At 48.2% G+C, this 17,654-nt stretch overlaps 2 protein-coding genes across 2 annotated transcripts in view; one reads left to right on the forward strand and one right to left on the reverse strand.

Annotated features, from left to right (window-relative positions):
* Nucleotides 1-8,175, forward strand: part of LOC146623623 (pleckstrin homology domain-containing family O member 1-like) — a 16,923-nt gene extending 8,748 nt beyond the window's left edge. The window contains exons 3-6 of the mRNA XM_085366039.1: nt 1,027-1,167; nt 4,224-4,328; nt 5,356-5,454; nt 5,971-8,175. Coding sequence (XP_085222165.1) covers nt 1,027-1,167; nt 4,224-4,328; nt 5,356-5,454; nt 5,971-6,624 — 999 coding nt within the window. The 3' untranslated portion in view covers nt 6,625-8,175. The remainder of the gene's footprint in view (nt 1-1,026; nt 1,168-4,223; nt 4,329-5,355; nt 5,455-5,970) is intronic.
* A 2,457-nt stretch (nt 8,176-10,632) lies between these two features.
* LOC146623624 (acidic leucine-rich nuclear phosphoprotein 32 family member D-like) lies at nt 10,633-17,311 on the reverse strand. Its single transcript, XM_085366752.1, has 7 exons — nt 17,140-17,311; nt 13,832-13,981; nt 13,136-13,258; nt 12,820-12,979; nt 12,487-12,605; nt 12,301-12,367; nt 10,633-11,889 (listed from the first exon to the last, which is right to left on the reverse strand). Exons 1-7 carry the CDS (start codon nt 17,191-17,193, stop codon nt 11,810-11,812), a joined length of 753 nt encoding a protein of 250 aa, XP_085222878.1. The 5' UTR covers nt 17,194-17,311; the 3' UTR covers nt 10,633-11,809.
* Between the last annotated feature and the right edge of the window lie 343 nt (nt 17,312-17,654).

A 17,654-nucleotide genomic window follows, 5' to 3' on the forward strand; every position in this document is an offset into this window, starting at 1 on the left:
ATAAAAATTTTGGTAAGATGTTCATTTTAACAACATTAATCTTGAGGAAGAGGAAGTTTGATGTGCGTTATAAATAAGTGTCTGTGTGTGTGTGTATGGGGGGGGAGTCCTGCCTCCCAGGAAGTCTCACTTTAATGCTGGTTAATAATGGATGCTGTTTCCATGGAGATTGATGAGCTGATGTGACAAGAGAAACCTTCACTTAGCACATGCTAACACGCTGAGAGCTGGTGTGTGTGTGCACGTGTGTGTAAACCTAAACCCAGAGTGGATGTAAGCACAGAGCAGATCAGCTGATAGCGGAGGGTCAGTGCTGCTCACATCCAAACACCTGCTGCAAAACACGAGGCAACAACCAATCAGCTTTCATGCTTCAGAGCACCTCACAGTGGCGTTAGCATCAACATCTGTCCCTCAGACTGAAAGATGAGCTCCAGATGTTCAGCTGATGTCAGACTACAAATCCCATCAGGCTCAGTGAGTGTGAGGCTTTCACCGAGTACCATTAAGGGGATCCACCTGGATGTGGGTGTGGCCGAACAGCCTCTTACTGGAGAATAAAGACATGTTGTTTTGGTCATGTGAGCGATGACGTCCACCAATCGCAGAAGTAATTATAATGACGGATAAGGTCACCTCAGGTGACACAGACAACATCAGGAATCCTGCAGTTTCATTAAAAGGTTAAAGGTCAAAGCGCGTCCGTTGAGAGTTTAGTAGTAATAATGACAGTAGTGACCGTTGTCAGGAGTTTGTACACATAACAAATAAAAGAATAATGAGGTGATGCTGATTGATCAGGAGGATGAAGGTTCGTACTCATGCACAGACTAACACTGTTAGCAGGTGAGGTCAGGACACCTGACTCACCTGTCCAATGACCTTCGTTACCTGCTGTCACGACCTGTGCCTTAGCTGTTCCTTAGGCAACAGCCTCAACCAATCAGCAACCGTGAAAGAGGATTCCAGATGTCTGTCTGTATTACCTGCCTATGTTACTTACCTGTAATACCTGTGTGTCTGTAGGTGAAGGAGCTGGGTCGAGCTGACGAGGTGTTGGACCTGTCGGACTACGAGCGCTGCGAGGAACTCAGGAAGAACAAGAGCCGCAGCAAGAAGAACCACAGCAAGTTCAGACTGCAGCGCTGCAGCTCGCCAGGAAACACGGTACACCTGACACACCTGCACACACCTGACACACCGTGCTGTTGCCAGCTCACTGTCAGGTGGACCTCACCTGTCTGCTCTCAGCCTGCTGTCCCAAACGACCAAAAGCCACCACACCTGATCCCTCGTCATTATCATCCGCCCTTTTTCCTCCTCCAGCTCATCCGAGGGAAACCGAGGCGTTCCCAGGCCAGCTGAGAGATGTCACGTCTCTAGCATCCTGGCTCTGCCCCGGGGCCTCCATCTGTATTATGATGATCATCATCATCATTATTCACAAACAGCCAATGGGATGAGGAGGAGTCTTTGTAAAACTGGGAATTAGGTCACAGAAACATATTTACAGAACATCAAGGCTCCTTTTTCCTGGTGATAAGTGTCAGTAAGCTCCTCCCACATGTTGGTGGTGTCACGAGAATCCCGCCTGACGGTGGCCTGAGATTCATCTGTATTTGAGTCGGCTGTCATGTCCACGTCCACAGACACTTCCCATGGTGTTTGGAGTGACCACCATAAAAAGTTGCAGCAGGCGAGTGTGAAACTGATGAAAGCTGCGTCCATGTTGGTCGTGCTGGTCCCATCAGAGTCCAGAAGGAGCGCCAGCAGGGGAGGACTCGCTGTGATTAACACCATCCACGCCTCACTTGTCCCATAAAGAGCAGCAGCAGCGGTGCTCAGCACAGAGGCAGAGCTCTGATTCATCAAACCTCCTGTAACCTAAGGTCATTGATTATTCATGTTCCCAGGCGGCTCGTGTGTCGCACGGTCTGCACATGTGCAGAAGCTCAGAGTGAATCTGAATAAAACCTCCGTCTGAACTGTGCAGGAAAGCAGGTGGAGCTGTTATTGACCCGACTCAGCAGCGGCTGTCAGTGAGCACAGGTGGAGCTCCAGCTCCAAGAGGCTTTCCTCGACAGCAGCACACACACACACACACACACACACACACACACACACACACACACACACACACACACACACACACACACCAGATGTTCGCAGATACCCAGAATGCTCTTGGGGAAAGGGGGAGGGGCGGATCAAGTGTCCTGCAGACTGGGTGGCAGATTCTATTACACACACATACTTGTCTTTGGGTACTTGTGAGGACCATCACTGACGTGTGTTACCTGAACGGGACCTGGTCTTGAACCCTGAAACCCCTCCAGAGTTGAAATATGCCATGAAATGCCAGAATCTGTGCTGCAGGTTTCCTGGTGATGTCATATACAGGACAAATTCTCGGAGGGGTGGAGACCTGATATCAAGGTCCGCCTCCTGCACCGCCAAAGTCTCTGTGTGGTCAAGCCACGGCCTCTTATTCCTCTTATGGAGAGTTATTTTATTTATACAGTTTATTACTAACTAACCTTTTTCTTAAACTTCACACAGGTATTTTATTTTTAGGCATTTTAAGTTTACTTTTCTATTGATACAATTATAGGAAATGTCTTTTTCTTTTTCATTTATATGGATTTTTCCATCTATATGTATGTATTTTATGTATTTTTTGTTAAGATATGCGGGCGATCTTTATCTTCAAGCTCGGGTCCTCTACCTGGGAGCTTGAGGGCCCTGCGCTCTTCTCTGAGGTCTTACAATAAAGTTTAAACTCCAGGCGTGCTTGAAAAAAAAATGTTTTATGAGCTTTAGCAGAGTTAAGCGTTAGCAGGAAATTAGCTAACTGGTTTCCAACTAAAGAGGGTGTTTCATGTTCTGAGTGAAGGATCTCTAAATATACCGCTCTGCCATGACTGTGGGTGTTATCAAAATTAATTTCAGAGATGTTTGGAGGGTCGTGAAGTTGGCCTAGATGACATATGATGATGTGCTAGCTGGTGGCTAGTTACAGAGCTATAATTAGGCTAAAACAAACACATTAGCACAGGAAGATGGAGGATGAGGATCAAACTGTTCTCAGTATGAAACCAGTGCTGTCGTATTCCAGAAAGAAGAAGCCAAAGACAGAGTAGACATCAGTCCACAGAACATCTGAGATGATTCATTAGTCGTGAATCGGTTACCTGCTCACGGTGAAAAAGTCCTGATCTTGACCTTTATGTCCACTCTGAGAAGGGTTCTTTTCTGAAGAATAAATATGTTTTGTGACTGTTTCCCTTTTTTCCTTTACTTTATGCAACCTAGAAAAACCCTGCTCGAAGCAAGTTTATGTTCAGAAGTAAATAAATAAATGGTAAATGGCCTGTATTTATATAGCGCTTTACTAGTCCCCAAGGACCCCAAAGCGCTTTACATATCCAGTCATCCACCCATTCACACACACATTCACACATTGGAGATGGCAGCTACATTGTAGCCACAGCCACCCTGGGGCGCACTGACAGAGGCGAGGCTGCCGGACACTGGCGCCACAGAAGTCACACAGTGCATGTCAAGACTTTTATTGTGAAAGGAAGAAGCAGGAATATTGCACCTTATGTCCGTGTGCAGAAACAAAGAGCTTCGGTGTGCAGTTTGGGTAATGACAAGATAAACAAAAAGGTTTTTTTGACAGAACGGTCGAAACGATAGCTCCATTTTAATTATTTTACTGCTTTCTAGTGCAGTAGAATCCCTTTCTGTGGTTACTGGTGACATCGCAGCACCGCTTCACATGATGTCCTCCATGTTGGTTTGAAGTGTGACAGTGAGGACCCTACAGGTCTTTGCACTAATAGTGGTCCCCACATTGACAGACAAACATGTATACACACACACACACACTCAGCAAGTGTCACCCACCGAGGCTTCGTAATCCAGCTGAAGGGGGACAGGGGCGGGGTCCTTATGTGTGATGTCAGCAGTTCTATCCAATCAGTGTTCACAGTAAAGCAGCTTCTGTTATAACGTACAGACGTCTGTGTGAGACCTGCTCTGAATAATAAACACAGATACTTTCAGCTCGAGGTAAAATCATTTCTGCGTCTGTGGCGTCTCCATTAAAAGCTCTAAATGCCTGAAAAACTGAACCAAATATTGAAACATTAAAAATACAAACCGGCGTGTCTGATGGCGTGAGCGTGGACTAACTCTGTTGTGTCTCTGCTCTGTTGCAGGTTCCCAACCTCGTCTTCCTCGCTGTCAGCCCAGAGGAGAAAGAATCCTGGATCAGCGTCCTGAATGCCGCCATCACCAGAGCCAAGAACAGCGTTCTGGACGAGGTGTGATCTTTGATTATGTAAACAGGGAGCCCCGCTGTGTTTAGTCAGTAAGATTGGGCCCGCCTTTGTTCGTCAGCAGCCTGAAAGCCGCAGACTTGTTAGTAGTTTGTCACCTGGACAGATTGTGTAGTTTTTCCAGGTTTAAAGATGGAAGCTGTTCGGATCAGGTGAGGACGTCTGGGACAGTCGACGACCTTTCACCCTTGAGCTGTAAATGAAACTGAATCGAGGTTTTCGTTTCCGAGTGTGTCTGACGTGCAGAACTGTCCGTGGCCATCGTACGTCGAACACGTCAGTGACGCTAAAATCAGACTCTCAGGCAGCTTCTGAATGTGTTTCTGTGGTTTGATTCTTTTATAAAGGAAGTAGACATGATGAAAGCAGAAGTTACTGAACCTGAACATGCGTGTTTCATGTGACTGGGCTGCTTCCCCCACTCACTTCCTGTTACACGGCTGAGCGGCGTCTGATTTTAATGCAGGTCTGACTCTCGATGTTGGCGTTTCCTGCGACTTTTCTGTTTTGATGTGTTTATTCTGTAGCAGCGCATGTGCCAGAGCAGCTGTCTGCCTTTTCCACCGCTCGATACTCACGTCGATACCCCGATCAATAGTCTTTCACAGCGTGTTCCAGGCTAGTGGCACATGCATGTCCTATTGATGATGTGCTGTGTTACATCCAAACTCTTGAGATCATGATGTGCGGTGGCCACGCCTTAGACTGGGTGTCAAAGTGGTAAAAAAAAAGTGAGGAATCCATCCAATCACCAGGTAGAAACACGCCTCATAAACAGTCAACAGGAAGTACGGCCAGCGTCAGCAGGACGTCCAATCCTGAGCTCGTGCTGGCTAATGCTAAGTTACCTACATGGAAGCGTTCGCGGCTCCGTCTGTGAGAGCACCATGATGATGATGATGACTGCAGGTCGTGTAACTGCTTAAGGTGTCTTTATGTGATTGTGTCAGGTTTGTCCTGGAGGAGCTCCCACAGTGATTGGTGGCCACGTGCCTTCTTCGTTTGTTTTTAGGTGATGGTCGAAGACTCGCAGCTGTCTCATCTGACTCGAGATCGAGTGAAGATCCCTCACAACCGCCGACTGCCAACCAGAGGCCACCTGCTGGCTGTGGTCAGTATCCTCCTCTTCCTCTGGGACTTTATTCTTCATCAAACCTCGAACTTCTGATGTGAATGATGAGGCAGGTTACAGGTTAGCAGCGGGCGCATCCTGTTGGGACACTTTTTACAGTGTGCTGTTTGCCTTATTTTGGAGGTGTTGGTGGGATTTTCAGTGTTATTCAGATTTTGGGGCAGCTTTGAGCCGTTTTGAATGGTTTGTAAGTTTTTCCACAGTTTTTTGTGTTTTTTCAGCAGATTGTTTTCTGGATATTTCGAACAGTTTATCGATGCCGTTCACAGTTGTTCTTTGTTTTAATAGAAGCATTGAACAGTTGTTATTTTGGGGTTTTCTTTGGCACGAATCGTTTTTCCTCTGCTTTGCACCGAAACATTTGTTCTGACCTGTCAGGTATGTGCAGACTGACTGTGGGACTCTTCGTTCTGGTGGTCAGAGCGGCCTGAAAAAGCTTTTTTCCGTCAGACTCTTTGTGTCTTTGTTGATTTTCCTCCTCTCTCTGTCTGTCAGGCCTCCACCTCCTCCTCGGATGGGATGCTGACTCTGGACTTGATCCAGGAAGAGGATGCTGCAAACACTCAAGGAACCGGCTTGGAAAATTCTGCATCCCACCTCAGTCCGGACTGTGCCAGGTCCAAAACAGATGGCGCGCTCTCAGCTCGGACTGCCGAGGCTGCTGGGAAATCTCACAGCCTTCCCCGTGAGGTGACGGTGGTCTCAGAGCAGACCCCCCAGCCAGAAAAACGCCTCACGACGGCAGAGAAAAACCGCTGCGCCTCCATGGATGAGATCCTGAGCCACTCTGAGACTAGAGCCGATAAGAGTAAAACGGCGGCAGCGAGTCGTTCGTCTGCCTCCGCACCGACCGCTGCGATGGCGCCCGTCAGTCAGCTGCAGGAGCTCATCAGCCAGAAGTTGGAGAAGACGGAAAGGCTGCTGAAGGAAGTGCGGGGCGACACCGAGGGTGAGCGGGGAATGGTGAGGTGGGGGAAGGAGTCGACCGAGGCAGAAAGACTCCTGAAGGAGGCGAAGGCGGCCTGGAGTCAGGCGCAGGAGGTGCTGGAGGAGGTGAAGGAGCTCAGGGAGTTGTACCAACAACTGGACTCCACCTCCCCTATCACCTCTTCTAAAAGTTCCAGACTAAACCGCAAGAGCCTGATGTGAGCCGGCCGGTACGACTCAGCCCGGCCCGGGTGAACGGCTGTGTCCGATGGACTTCCGATGAAGATGGACGAATCACTTTAAAACTCTTTAAATTCAGGTTTTAGCTGCTTCCAGGACTTGATACCTGAGGCATAGATCCCTCAGAGACTAACCTACAGGTCCCCTCAAACCTCCAAACCTAACAGGAATTGTTCCTCAGAAGGTTCCTGATTCTGGTTGGTCGGCTCGTCGCTGCCTTTGATTAACCCGAGTAGTTTTTCAGTTTAGGTTCCTTTAAAGGAAACTTACCTGACGTCAGTGTCAGAGAGACCGGAAATGTGCCAAGACAAGAGTTTGGAGACGTGGAAACTGTGGACCCCGATCTCATTCTGGTCCACGGCCTTACCTGTGGATCCTTTATGCTCTGCTTCCTGGGACAAACCTTCAGTTTGAGGCTTAAAAACTGAAGAGGAATCAGTCGACGGTACGAATACAGGGTGTTTACTGTGGAGGTCAGAGTTGGAGGACGACTCTGAAAGTGACGGTACGAACTGGTCTTCCTGCTGATGGTTGGTTTCCCCCACAGACGCCGCTCAGCTTCACGTACCAGCTTTTTCTGGAGCTCTGGACTTCCATCAGAACCAGTTAATGCGACTGGTTTTGTTCTTTGCTGACTGCAGAGGAAGTCGTTCTGCAGAGGAAAAAGCAGTTTGTGCAGTTGTTATTAAGGAATTTAAAGTCGGTACATCAGATGTTTGGTTCATCAGAACAAACAGCTTACTTTCACACGTTGTTAGAAAAGTTCACACAAGAACAACCAGAACCAGTCATGGTCTCAGCCGCCGTCACAGAAGCCGGCGAGGATGAACCGATCTACGCTGCGACCGGCTTTTGCTTCCCGAGTCGTCCTCCTCGGACTCTTCTTCTCTGAATGTGGCCGCCTTCAATCTTAGCTGGAAACTCAGGTGTAAAAGTTCATCAGGAACTGGACCAACTGTCCAATCAGAGCTCCTGAGGTCTGCACTATGAAGCAGGTTCAACACTCCAGGGTATCTTTAACAGCCATAGCATGACCTCCAATCATGCGTGTCCATGGAAACAACCCGTCACACTCACAGAGAGCTTCTTCGCGGTGCACACCTATGAGCGTGCTCAGACGGTTTACCAGAAACTGTTTTTATTTGGAGTTTTTCGATTCCGCAATAACAATTAGCGAATTTCCTCGGAGCATAAGTTTATTTTTTTATCAGATTGTATCGAGCTGGAAGATGATCAAGGTTCAGTGGGAGCAATAAATAACAAACAGGTAGCTTCATTTTTGTGTCTCACATTCAGCACATCCGTCAGAGGTGGGTGTGAGAACCGGCTGATTGTGATTGATTTTATTGATCTGTATTTGTTCCTGTTTCCTCTGATCTTCCTGTGTTTTTTTGATCATTTTATACTCGCACTTCTCCTCGCCAGCTGCTGTAGCCTTAAACCCAGAGGGGATGATGGGAGATGTAGTCCTGAAGGGATGTGAAGCAGGTGGTGATGCTGTGAGTCCTGATCAGTTCATGTGCTAAAATAAAACCTGCAAACTCAACCTGGATCTGTGCCGTCTGTTTGATCTGCTAATGAGGAGTGAGTGTGTGTGTGTTCCTGTTTTGAGTCAATGTGGGGCCACACAAATTGGTTCGTAATAACTAAACTTGAAGTTTGACCACACCGGGGGGCTCGAGTTAAGTTTATTCTGTGGAACGTTGGATTCAGATTAGATTTAAGGTTTAGATGAATTACATTGTCAGTTTACTTCCACAGACATATTTAATCAGGAACATCCAATCAAAATTCTCAAATTTCACTCACAAAAGGCTCTGACAGCACAAACACGGTCCAGAGGTCCAGTTCAGGTGATGCTAGCAGATGGTTAGCAGCTACAGATACCTGTGGGTCAAAGACGACACGCCCCTATTACGTTAAACACGTTTATTTCTGCTGTAACGTTTTAACATGGAGTCTCTGAGACAAACTCACTGCTGCCTCTGCTGGACGTCAGAGGATCTGCAGGAAACAAATGTGAGTTAATGTAAAGTCCTCAGAAGTGATGAAAACTGAACTTGAAGCGTGTGAGCTCTTGTTGCTAAGAGACCTGCTGTTGCCAACTGACTCTCAGCTGAGATGAGAAACACCTTCAGGTCACACCTGCAGACTCACCTGTCTGTACTAATAAATGCTCAGCGTGCCGGTTTTCAGGGCGCACTCCTGCACCTCAGCTAAAAAACGCCTCCCAGGTGCTCGGATCAGCTCAGACTAAAGGCAGGAAGCATCATCGTGACTTCTGCTGGTTAAAGGTTGCTCCTGCGGAGGAGCCGGCTGGTGTGTGCAGAGGCTGAGCTGAGATGCAGGTGTGATACCTGCAGGGGGTTCGGTTACAGTGAGATTCAGCAGACAGCGTGCACCACATTTATTATTCTAAACCTCTAAGGACGAGAGCGGGACACTGACGGCGTTGTGACCAGCCTGTGAAAACTTTAGAGTCGTGAAAAGGAGAACAAAGCTGAGGAAGAGCAGGCCCACTCATCAGTGACGTCTGAGAGCTTCAAAGTCCCTCGCTGGTCACCGCCCTGCGGTGGACACGCCTACCCTCTGGCTACGCCCCTGCTGCAGTGTAAAGCAGGTGTTTTCCAGCATCAGCAGGTGTGCAGGTCGCTCTCAGACGTCTCATTCAAACTGGATGCAAACTGCAGATCATTTGCTTATCAGGTGGAGCCTGATGATTGAAACAAATCAAAGACATTTACATACACACACACCTGCAGCACACAGGTGAGGCACACACAGGTTAGTCGCCTCCCTGTGGGAACATCACCAAGTGCCATAAACAAAGTCAGTAAATGTCAGGTGAACATCAGATTGATGGATCGGCTCAGATTTACTGATCAGAGTGTGTGTGTGTGTGTGTGTGTGTGTGTGTGTTCAGTTAAACGGCGTTACCTCATCAGTGTCAGCTGACTGCAGGTTTCATCATAAACACTTCTGCTTCATGACTGACCAACGATGGGCTGCGAGGTCAGTTTCATGATCACAGACAGAGAGCTGGGGAACACCTGCGATCACAGAGCCCGCGGCCCACTGAGGCCGTGCTTCTGTACGGTGACCTCTGACCTCTGAGACGGATTATAATGGTAAAAGATCGAAGAGCAGGTTTAAAATGAGGAACATGGTCAATGATTTGGTACCTGAAGCTTATCAAATTAGTTTTATGACTTTATGAGTCTCACGATGAACTTTGACCGCCTGATCGTCACCATGACGCTGTAAGATGCCCGAACGCTCGTCTGTGAAAAACAGACTGCTTCAGATTCTGTTTAATTTCCTCCTTTCTATAAAAAGTGAAGTAAAACATTTTTATCACAGAAATCAGAGCTGCGTGTGCTTGGCTCCGCCCCTCGTTGTGATGTACATCCATATAAGGAAAAAATAAATCTTCAGAGGACCGAGTGCTCATGACAGGAGTATATCGAGTCAAGACACACACACACGCACAGCAGGAAGCGTGACTGCAATGATGTGAAATCATTTGATGAGCTGTCAGCAGAAAGAACCAATCATCGGTCAGCAAGTGATTCATGTGCTTATTACAAAATATTCAAAATAAAACATCTGAAAAATGGGCGTGGCTCACCAGGGAACTTATTTTAACTTAGACAAATATCTGGCCTGTTCTCAGGTGACACATTATGACCCTCACAAAGGGACAACTCTGCCCTCTGCAGGCAGAGAGCTGCAACTACAGCTGGAAACCAACAGGTTGGAAACCTGCAGCAGATTTCCACAAAAAGGATTCATCATCACTGGATACTGATCATGGCGGCACAGGAACACACTCCAGGAGCTGGGCGCTGCCACAGCAGCCAAACCCGAGACATTCCTGTTGGACAAACTGGACACGCACGCCGCAGTGATAGATGTAGCTACACCGAGAGACGGCAACATCAGGAAGAACACGAGGAGCCTTTCCATTTCTGATTGTTCTTTATTCTAAAGTGAAAAATAAAATTGTTTTCATAATTTAGGGCGTGAAGAGATGTGACGAGAAAGGAGAAGGCGTGAAGATTTCAGTCATTTTATTCAAAAACACTCTGGTTACAGCAACACGATCAGAACACAGGAATAAAAAAATAAAATTACGGAGGAGGAGCATCGCTCCAGCTTCACGCTTCCAAACTTAACACGACAGATCAGGCCAAACGGACGACAGCACAAACCTACAGAGACCAGTTCACTTCTATTTACACAGGGACCCGTGGGGGTGGGAAGGGAGGCCGCAGACCCACAGGTGACGGGGGCGGGGTTAAAACAGTAACAGTCAATTTAAAAGAATGAAGAAAAAAAGCTTAGGGGAGGAGCCAACTACAGAGAGCTTTGGAGTCATCCAATCAGAGAGCAGAGAGGAGGGCAACTCTGGATCCATGTTTGGCGCAATCAGCTGCTGAGAATCATGGGTAGTGTAGAGTGGAGTCACAGGGTCAGAAGAACTGGGTTGACTGGGAAGAGCTCCGCCTTCCAGCTGATCAATAATCAATAAAGGAGAGACAGGAACACGCCGCGTTCTCTAGGTAGACAGTCTGGCAGCGCTGTGATGTCTAAGAGCTTGGAAAGAAAAGCGTCTGGACGTCTTTAAGTGGCTTGAAGATGTTTCACCTCTCATCTGAGACGCTTCTTCAGCTCTGCCCTCTGCAGTCCAGACGCTTTCCAAGCTCCTTAGACTACGATGACCTGGATGACTGAGAACCTTCACAGACATAATTGAGAAACACCAATCACGAAGGGCGTTCCTGGGATTGTTAAATATTCTGTTCACAGGAGTGGGGAATGGCGTGTTGCCGCCCCCTGCTGTCTGTGATGAGGATGAAGAGGTGATGAATCTGGAGCAGACTGAGGAGCTGCTGAGGTGTTCCTATTTTTTTGTCCTTCGTGACTTTCTTGAATTCCACATCTGTGCGTGACATGTCTGAGGGAACGCGGCGCATTTCTGAGCTCTGTTATCGACCTCCTGCTGACCAGCTGGCTGGCGGAGTGACATCACCGCGGTGAAGGACAGCGATGAGCCTGATCGCAGTTTCCTGTTTGTCTGGAGCTCCAAAACCACATCCTGCCAGGGTCAGGGGGAGGTGGGGAGGGGCGGGGGTGTCAGACGATATAGCGTACGAAGGTGATTGGACTACTCGTCGTCGTCATCTTCACCTTCATCATCGGCGTCTCTCTTCCTCTTCTCGCCCTGAACAGCAGCGCCGTCCTCATCTGAGGAAATCAGAGCAGCCATCAATCACCTGATCAATAATCAGTAATCAATAACATGGTGACACTGAGGAGGAAGCAACCCTGACAGAACTACGATTCCTTCACTCAGCCGAGAGAAGAGCAGAAAGCGTTTTTACCACTAGGTGGCGCTGCACTGAACGGGTTTCATTGAACACATCAATCACATGACAGCGAAACTCGCAATGACTCATCATCGGGTAACTACGCACATGTAAAAGCTGTCACCAGGGAAACGTGGCCTAAGCGTGCAGTTTAAACGCCATGATGTGATCGTTACTGTAACACAGACATCGACGGCGAAGTCACCGTGACGACCGCCACAGGGGCTGTAAAAAAAACAACAACTCCCCTCCCCCCAAAAGAATCCAATCACGTTTCAGCGACACAAACCTCCATCCTCTTCTTCCTCCTCGTCCTCTTCGTCCTCCTCGACGTAGTCTCCATCGTCCTCTTCATCCTTAAAATATGTTAAAAACACGTTAAACTCAACTGTGAGCACGCCGTGAGGCAGGCTCCTCCTCCTCTGCTCTCTGTTTACCTTCATTATAAATGAAGTTGTAAGTCATGACCTCTCACCTGGATTCCCTCCTTCATCAGGTACGACAGACCGACCTCGTCTCCCTCAGAGCCTTCCTCATCCTCATCGTCGTCTTCATCGTCGTCATCTCCCGGCGGGCCGGCTTCATCATCCTCATCTGGAACAAAACATCCTAACATCAGAAACAGGACGTTCGTCCTCCCCGTGGACCACTTCCTGTCCTTAATCCGAATTAGGCGGCTGAAGGCGACCAGCAGATCTGCACGCGCTCACTGGACGGAAACGTTTATGGCTTAACGAAGTGTGCACATGAAAAACAAATAGACCCCGTCCCTCGGTCAAGCCAGAGAGACTCCGCGTTAGCGGCTCACCGTTCTCGGCCTCGGAGTCGGGCACCTCATTGTCTTCCTCGTCAAACCCGTCCAGGTAAGTGAGCTGAGGCAGCAGCTCGAAGACGCCCTCTCTGTAGTCGTCCAGCGCTGAGACCTCACAGCTGTACAGGTCCAGGCTCTTCAGGTTCTTCAGGTTTTGCTGCAGTACAAGAACAAAGCAGAGGAACCCTCAAAAACATGGACAGCAACGCCAGAATCCCCGACTTTAATCTGCTGCTACGTTTCAGGGTCTCCCATCGACAGGTTCGGGTGTTTCGTTAGCGATCGGCCTAACGAGCTTAATGAATGGACGTACCAGAGGCTCGATGGTGCTCAGATCCTTGATCTTGTTCCCGCTCAGGTTCAGGTAGGTCAGGCTGGGACATTTCTCCGCCAGCGCGTCCAGACCCCCCGAGATGGTGTTATCGCTCACCTCCAACTGAAACACAGGAAATGCATCATCATGCGTGCTGAGAGGAGGAAGCAGCACACAGACAACAACTACTCAGCTCATTCCCGCCAGATCTTTCCTCATCTATCGACTCTGTAGAAGTACTACAGTAGTACAGTACTGCAGCAGTACTTCAAATATTTTCATTCATCTCCAAAAGTATGAAACTTTGTTTCCACCACTGAAAAACAAATAAAGTCAAACATAACTCCAAATTCTGAGTTGAAATTTCAAGTTAGTACTGCTAACCAGGATCTAGCTCGGTGGATGACATTTCCTTATTATCCGGATGCAGATGGATGATGTGTGTGGGCCATATCCCTAAATTTGAGTTCGGTATCTCAAAGTGCACAATACTGCTTTCCTGTGGCAGAAACAAGCTGATGCATAAAAGTGGAATATCGTTCATCTTCTCAGTGTGAGGGTCAGTGCTGGGGTCAAAGGTCATAAGACACATTCAGAAGGTACATCCAATCAGAGGTCACATGTGATGTTCATCACAGCACACACGCCGATCCTGACTGTGCTGTGTTCAGGTGTCGTAGCTGCGGGTGAACTGACCTTGCGTAGTTTGGGCAGTGAGGGCAGTTTGGAGAGCGAGCTGAGGCCGACATTCACCATGCTGAGGATCTCCAGCCCCGTGTAATCGTCTGTGAGTCCTTCCACCTCACCGTCGCTGGAGCGACAGTTATCCACCACCAGCTCGGCCACCTGAGCGCCACCGCATCACATGACAAAGAGTAAAATTTACACCACATTATACATCACAGGTTTATTCAAACTTTCAGTTTGCATGCCTCACACTCACCTGTTGCCACCTGGTGGCGTACACACAGACTGCAGTCTGTGACCGTAAAATATAATGTGTTAAATAAACGATCTTCCGACGTGTGCGCATTTAAAAATTACTGTAGCCCCGGGGGGGGGGGGGGGGGGGGGGGGAGACGACAGTTTGCCCGGCTATTACACACTCACACATCTCCCTGCCCACAGTTACAGGTGTGTACCCAACTTCATACACACCTCTGGGCCTCGCTTCTTGAAAACGAGACCTCATATAGAATACAGGGTGGGCCATTTATATGGATACAGCGTAATAACATGGGAATGGTTGGTGATATTAAAGTCCTGTTTGTGGCACATTAGTATATGTGAGGGGCAAACTCCTCAAGATGGGTGGTGACCATGGTGGCCATTTAGAAGTCGGCCATCTTGGATACAACTTTTGTTTTTTCAATAGGAAGAGGGCCATGTGACACATCACACTTATTGGTAATGTCACAAGAAAAACAATGGTGTGCTTGGTTTCAACGTAACTTTATTCTTTCATGAGTTATTTACAAGTTTCTCTTTGTTCACAGCCATTGACATGTCGAAGGTTAACACGTGAGGAGCGAAATCGTGTTGATATCTGGTGAACGCAGTAACCGGGTCATTGCAGCAGATTTCAATGCAAGACACCCTACGAGACCACCCATCTCCCATGCTACAGTCAGCAAACTGCTTGCTAAGTTTCGTGAAACTGGTTCAGTGTTGGATTTGCCAAAATGTGGACGCAAGAAAACTGTCAGTAATGAAGAAACATCAGTGGCTGTCCTAGCTTCATTCAGCAAGAGCCCACAGCGTAGCACTCGCCGCATGTCACTGGAGAGTGGCATTAGTCGGTACAACTAATGGACCCACTATCGGTACAACGACAGTGGGTCCATTCTTCATCAATGGAAACCTCGAGGCCATTGGATATTTGAAATTGCTACATGATGATGTGTTTCCCTCTTTATGCACTGAAGCTGGCACGTTCCCTGAGTTTTTCCAGCAGGATGGTGCACCACCACATTATGGGTGCCAGGTCCGAGCATTCCTAGATGAACAGTTTCCTGGAAAGTGGATTGGTCATCGTGGGCCAGTTATTTTGCCCCCAAGGTCTCCCGATCTGACCGCCTTAGACTTTTATCTTTGGGGTCATCTGAAGGCAATTGTCTATGGTGTGAAGATACGAGATGTGCAGCACCTGAAACTACGGATACTGGATGCCTGTGCTGGCATTTCTCCTGCGGTGTTGCTATCAGTGTGTGAAGAGTGGGAGAAGAGGGTTGCATTGACAATCCAACACAATGGGCAGCACACCGAACACATTTTATAAGTGGTCAGAAACTTGTAAATAACTCATGAAAGAATAAAGTTACGTTGAAACCAAGCACACCATTGTTGTTCTTGTGACATTACCAATAAGTGTGATGTGTCACATGGCCCTCTTCCTGTTGAAAAAACAAAAGTTGTATCCAAGATGGCCGACTTCTAAATGGCCACCATGGTCACCGCCCATCCTGAGGAGTTTGCCCCCTCACATATACTAATGTGCCACAAACAGGACTTTAATATCACCAACCATTCCCATGTTATTGCGGTGTATCCATATAAATGGCCCACCCTGTAGAATAGAATTCAACTTTATCGTCATTGCTCATGTCACAGCTACAAGGCAACAAAATGCAGTTTGCATCCATCCAGAAGTGCTTTAGCTATGATATAGTGATCTCAATGAGATTTACCTGTACAAAGGTGAAATAAAAATATCAAAGAACACACGTAAAGCTTCACCAGCCCTGGGTTTGAGCATGCGCGGTTCATCATGATTTATATGTTTCGATGACAACGAAGACAACAACACAGTTCCAGCATGCGGGGGGGGGGGGGGCTGCATGTGTAGAACAAGTAAGCAGGTATGGCAGTTCTCAGGTACATGAATAACCACGTGGTGTAACGCTGTATATGCCCAGCAATTGGTGAAGAGGAGGCATCTAGTAAACCCAGGTTTCAGACGTTTCACAAAACTAAACGAGGGTCACTTTCCTTCCGTTTCGGTCAGAGCTCTTCGCCCGGGCCAGCACTCCCCCTCTCCCGTTGGATCTCATCCATATAGCGGTTAGTACGTGACCAGAAAACCGGCGCTCAGCTTCACCGTTACGATCACCGGTGGGAGAGCACACCTCACCCACCAAAGCTGTGCGTGCGAGAAACTTTTTAAAAACCCTCTCCGTCGTTTAAATCCGCCTCCCACCGAACCTCGTGCAATTTTTGTGAGATTTAAGCGCGCGGCACTCGTGCGCCTGAAAACACAGCGAGGAGGGCGGGAACAGCAGACTGAACAACAACTGTTAAAACTCCAATTTAACGTGAACAAAGTATCGATTTTAGACTGCGCCTGTGTTGAGCTGACCCGTGCCGACAAAGAAACTGTGGAGACCCTTTAATGATGTTATGGCAGAAAAAATGACTTGACCTAGAACTATGTGCACTTAAACGCTGAAATGAGAATGGAGTCCGGCTGCAAACGCCATCACAGCACGACCATCGCAGATCAGTAACTCTCTAACGGTGAAGGTTAAAATGGGAGCCGGCTCGGCCGAGCGGTCGCCCCGGGGCGTTCAAACAAATGCAGCGGAGCCCATCCACAGTCCGCGACTGCATTTTCTCGGTACCGCCGAGCACCTGCGGCGGCTCTCGGCGCACTCACTCGGCCGCGGTTCTGTTATGCGGGCTGGGCACTCGGCAGGTTAGCCTGTTAGCCCGTGTGCTAGCTGTGGGAGGCTCGCGCGAGGCTGCCCCGCGAGAAGTGAGCGCGGGAGAGGGAGCGAGCCTGCACGCAGCGGATTCCTCCTCCAGGACCAAGCGGAGTTTCCTCCATGTTGGAGCCACAAACATGTCGCGTCTAATCGTTCAAAAACACCGACAGAAGATCAGTCCGCGGGTTGGGAAAAGTCGACGGCCGCCCACGCCGAATGTTATCAGCGTCGTCATAGCTTCACACTGCATCCTTCACCAGTTTCTTCAGGAAATAAATAAATTAAAGTGTTGTAGTTACTTGCCTCGGCTGGATTTCTGTTCCTCAGCTCCAGACTAATCCTCTTCTTCATCTCCATGTCGAAGCCCGAACAGAAGGCGAAAAAACAAAGTATAACAAAGGAAAAGTGAAAATAAAATGCGCGTCAGTGAGACCCTCCTTCTCTAACGGACACAAGGCGACAACTAAACCTCCATGTTCGCTGTTGCCGGTCCGCCACTGTTAGACCACGCCCCAATCTAATGAATATCCATATTTTTAAGAAGCTTAACCTGCTACTGGTCCAAACACGATCAACTCACTAAGCCCCGCCCTAGAATCTTAGTATGCAGAGACCTCGTCTGCGAGTGGCTGTAAATGCAAATACGTCACTTTAGTGTTACCAATGAGAGGATGAGCACGAAACGTTTAAACTTTACAGGCGCCCTCTCTTTGTCCTTGTTGGCGCCATATTGTAATGATCATCGTGATCATTTTTCATTGATTACCGCAAAATAACCACAGTGTTTACATCAGTAAATCACTTATACACACATTATA

This window comes from Diplotaxodon limnothrissa, linkage group LG11 (genome assembly GCF_057381915.1).
Source record: "Diplotaxodon limnothrissa isolate DT_005_m linkage group LG11, D_limnothrissa_male_GT1.1, whole genome shotgun sequence".
NCBI lineage: Eukaryota > Metazoa > Chordata > Actinopteri > Cichliformes > Cichlidae > Diplotaxodon > Diplotaxodon limnothrissa.

Excerpts from the sequence above, each read along its gene's own strand:
- LOC146623624 (XM_085366752.1), bottom strand. The coding sequence starts at position 17,193 with ATGGAGATGAAGAAGAGGATTAGTCTGGAGCTGAGGAACAGAAATCCA. Across the intron at positions 13,982-17,139 it reads GGAACAGAAATCCAGCCGAG|GTGGCCGAGCTGGTGGTGGA; the intron begins GCAAGTAACTAC and ends GGTGGCGCTCAG. Across the intron at positions 12,980-13,135 it reads TGAGCACCATCGAGCCTCTG|CAAAACCTGAAGAACCTGAA; the intron begins GTACGTCCATTC and ends CTTGTACTGCAG.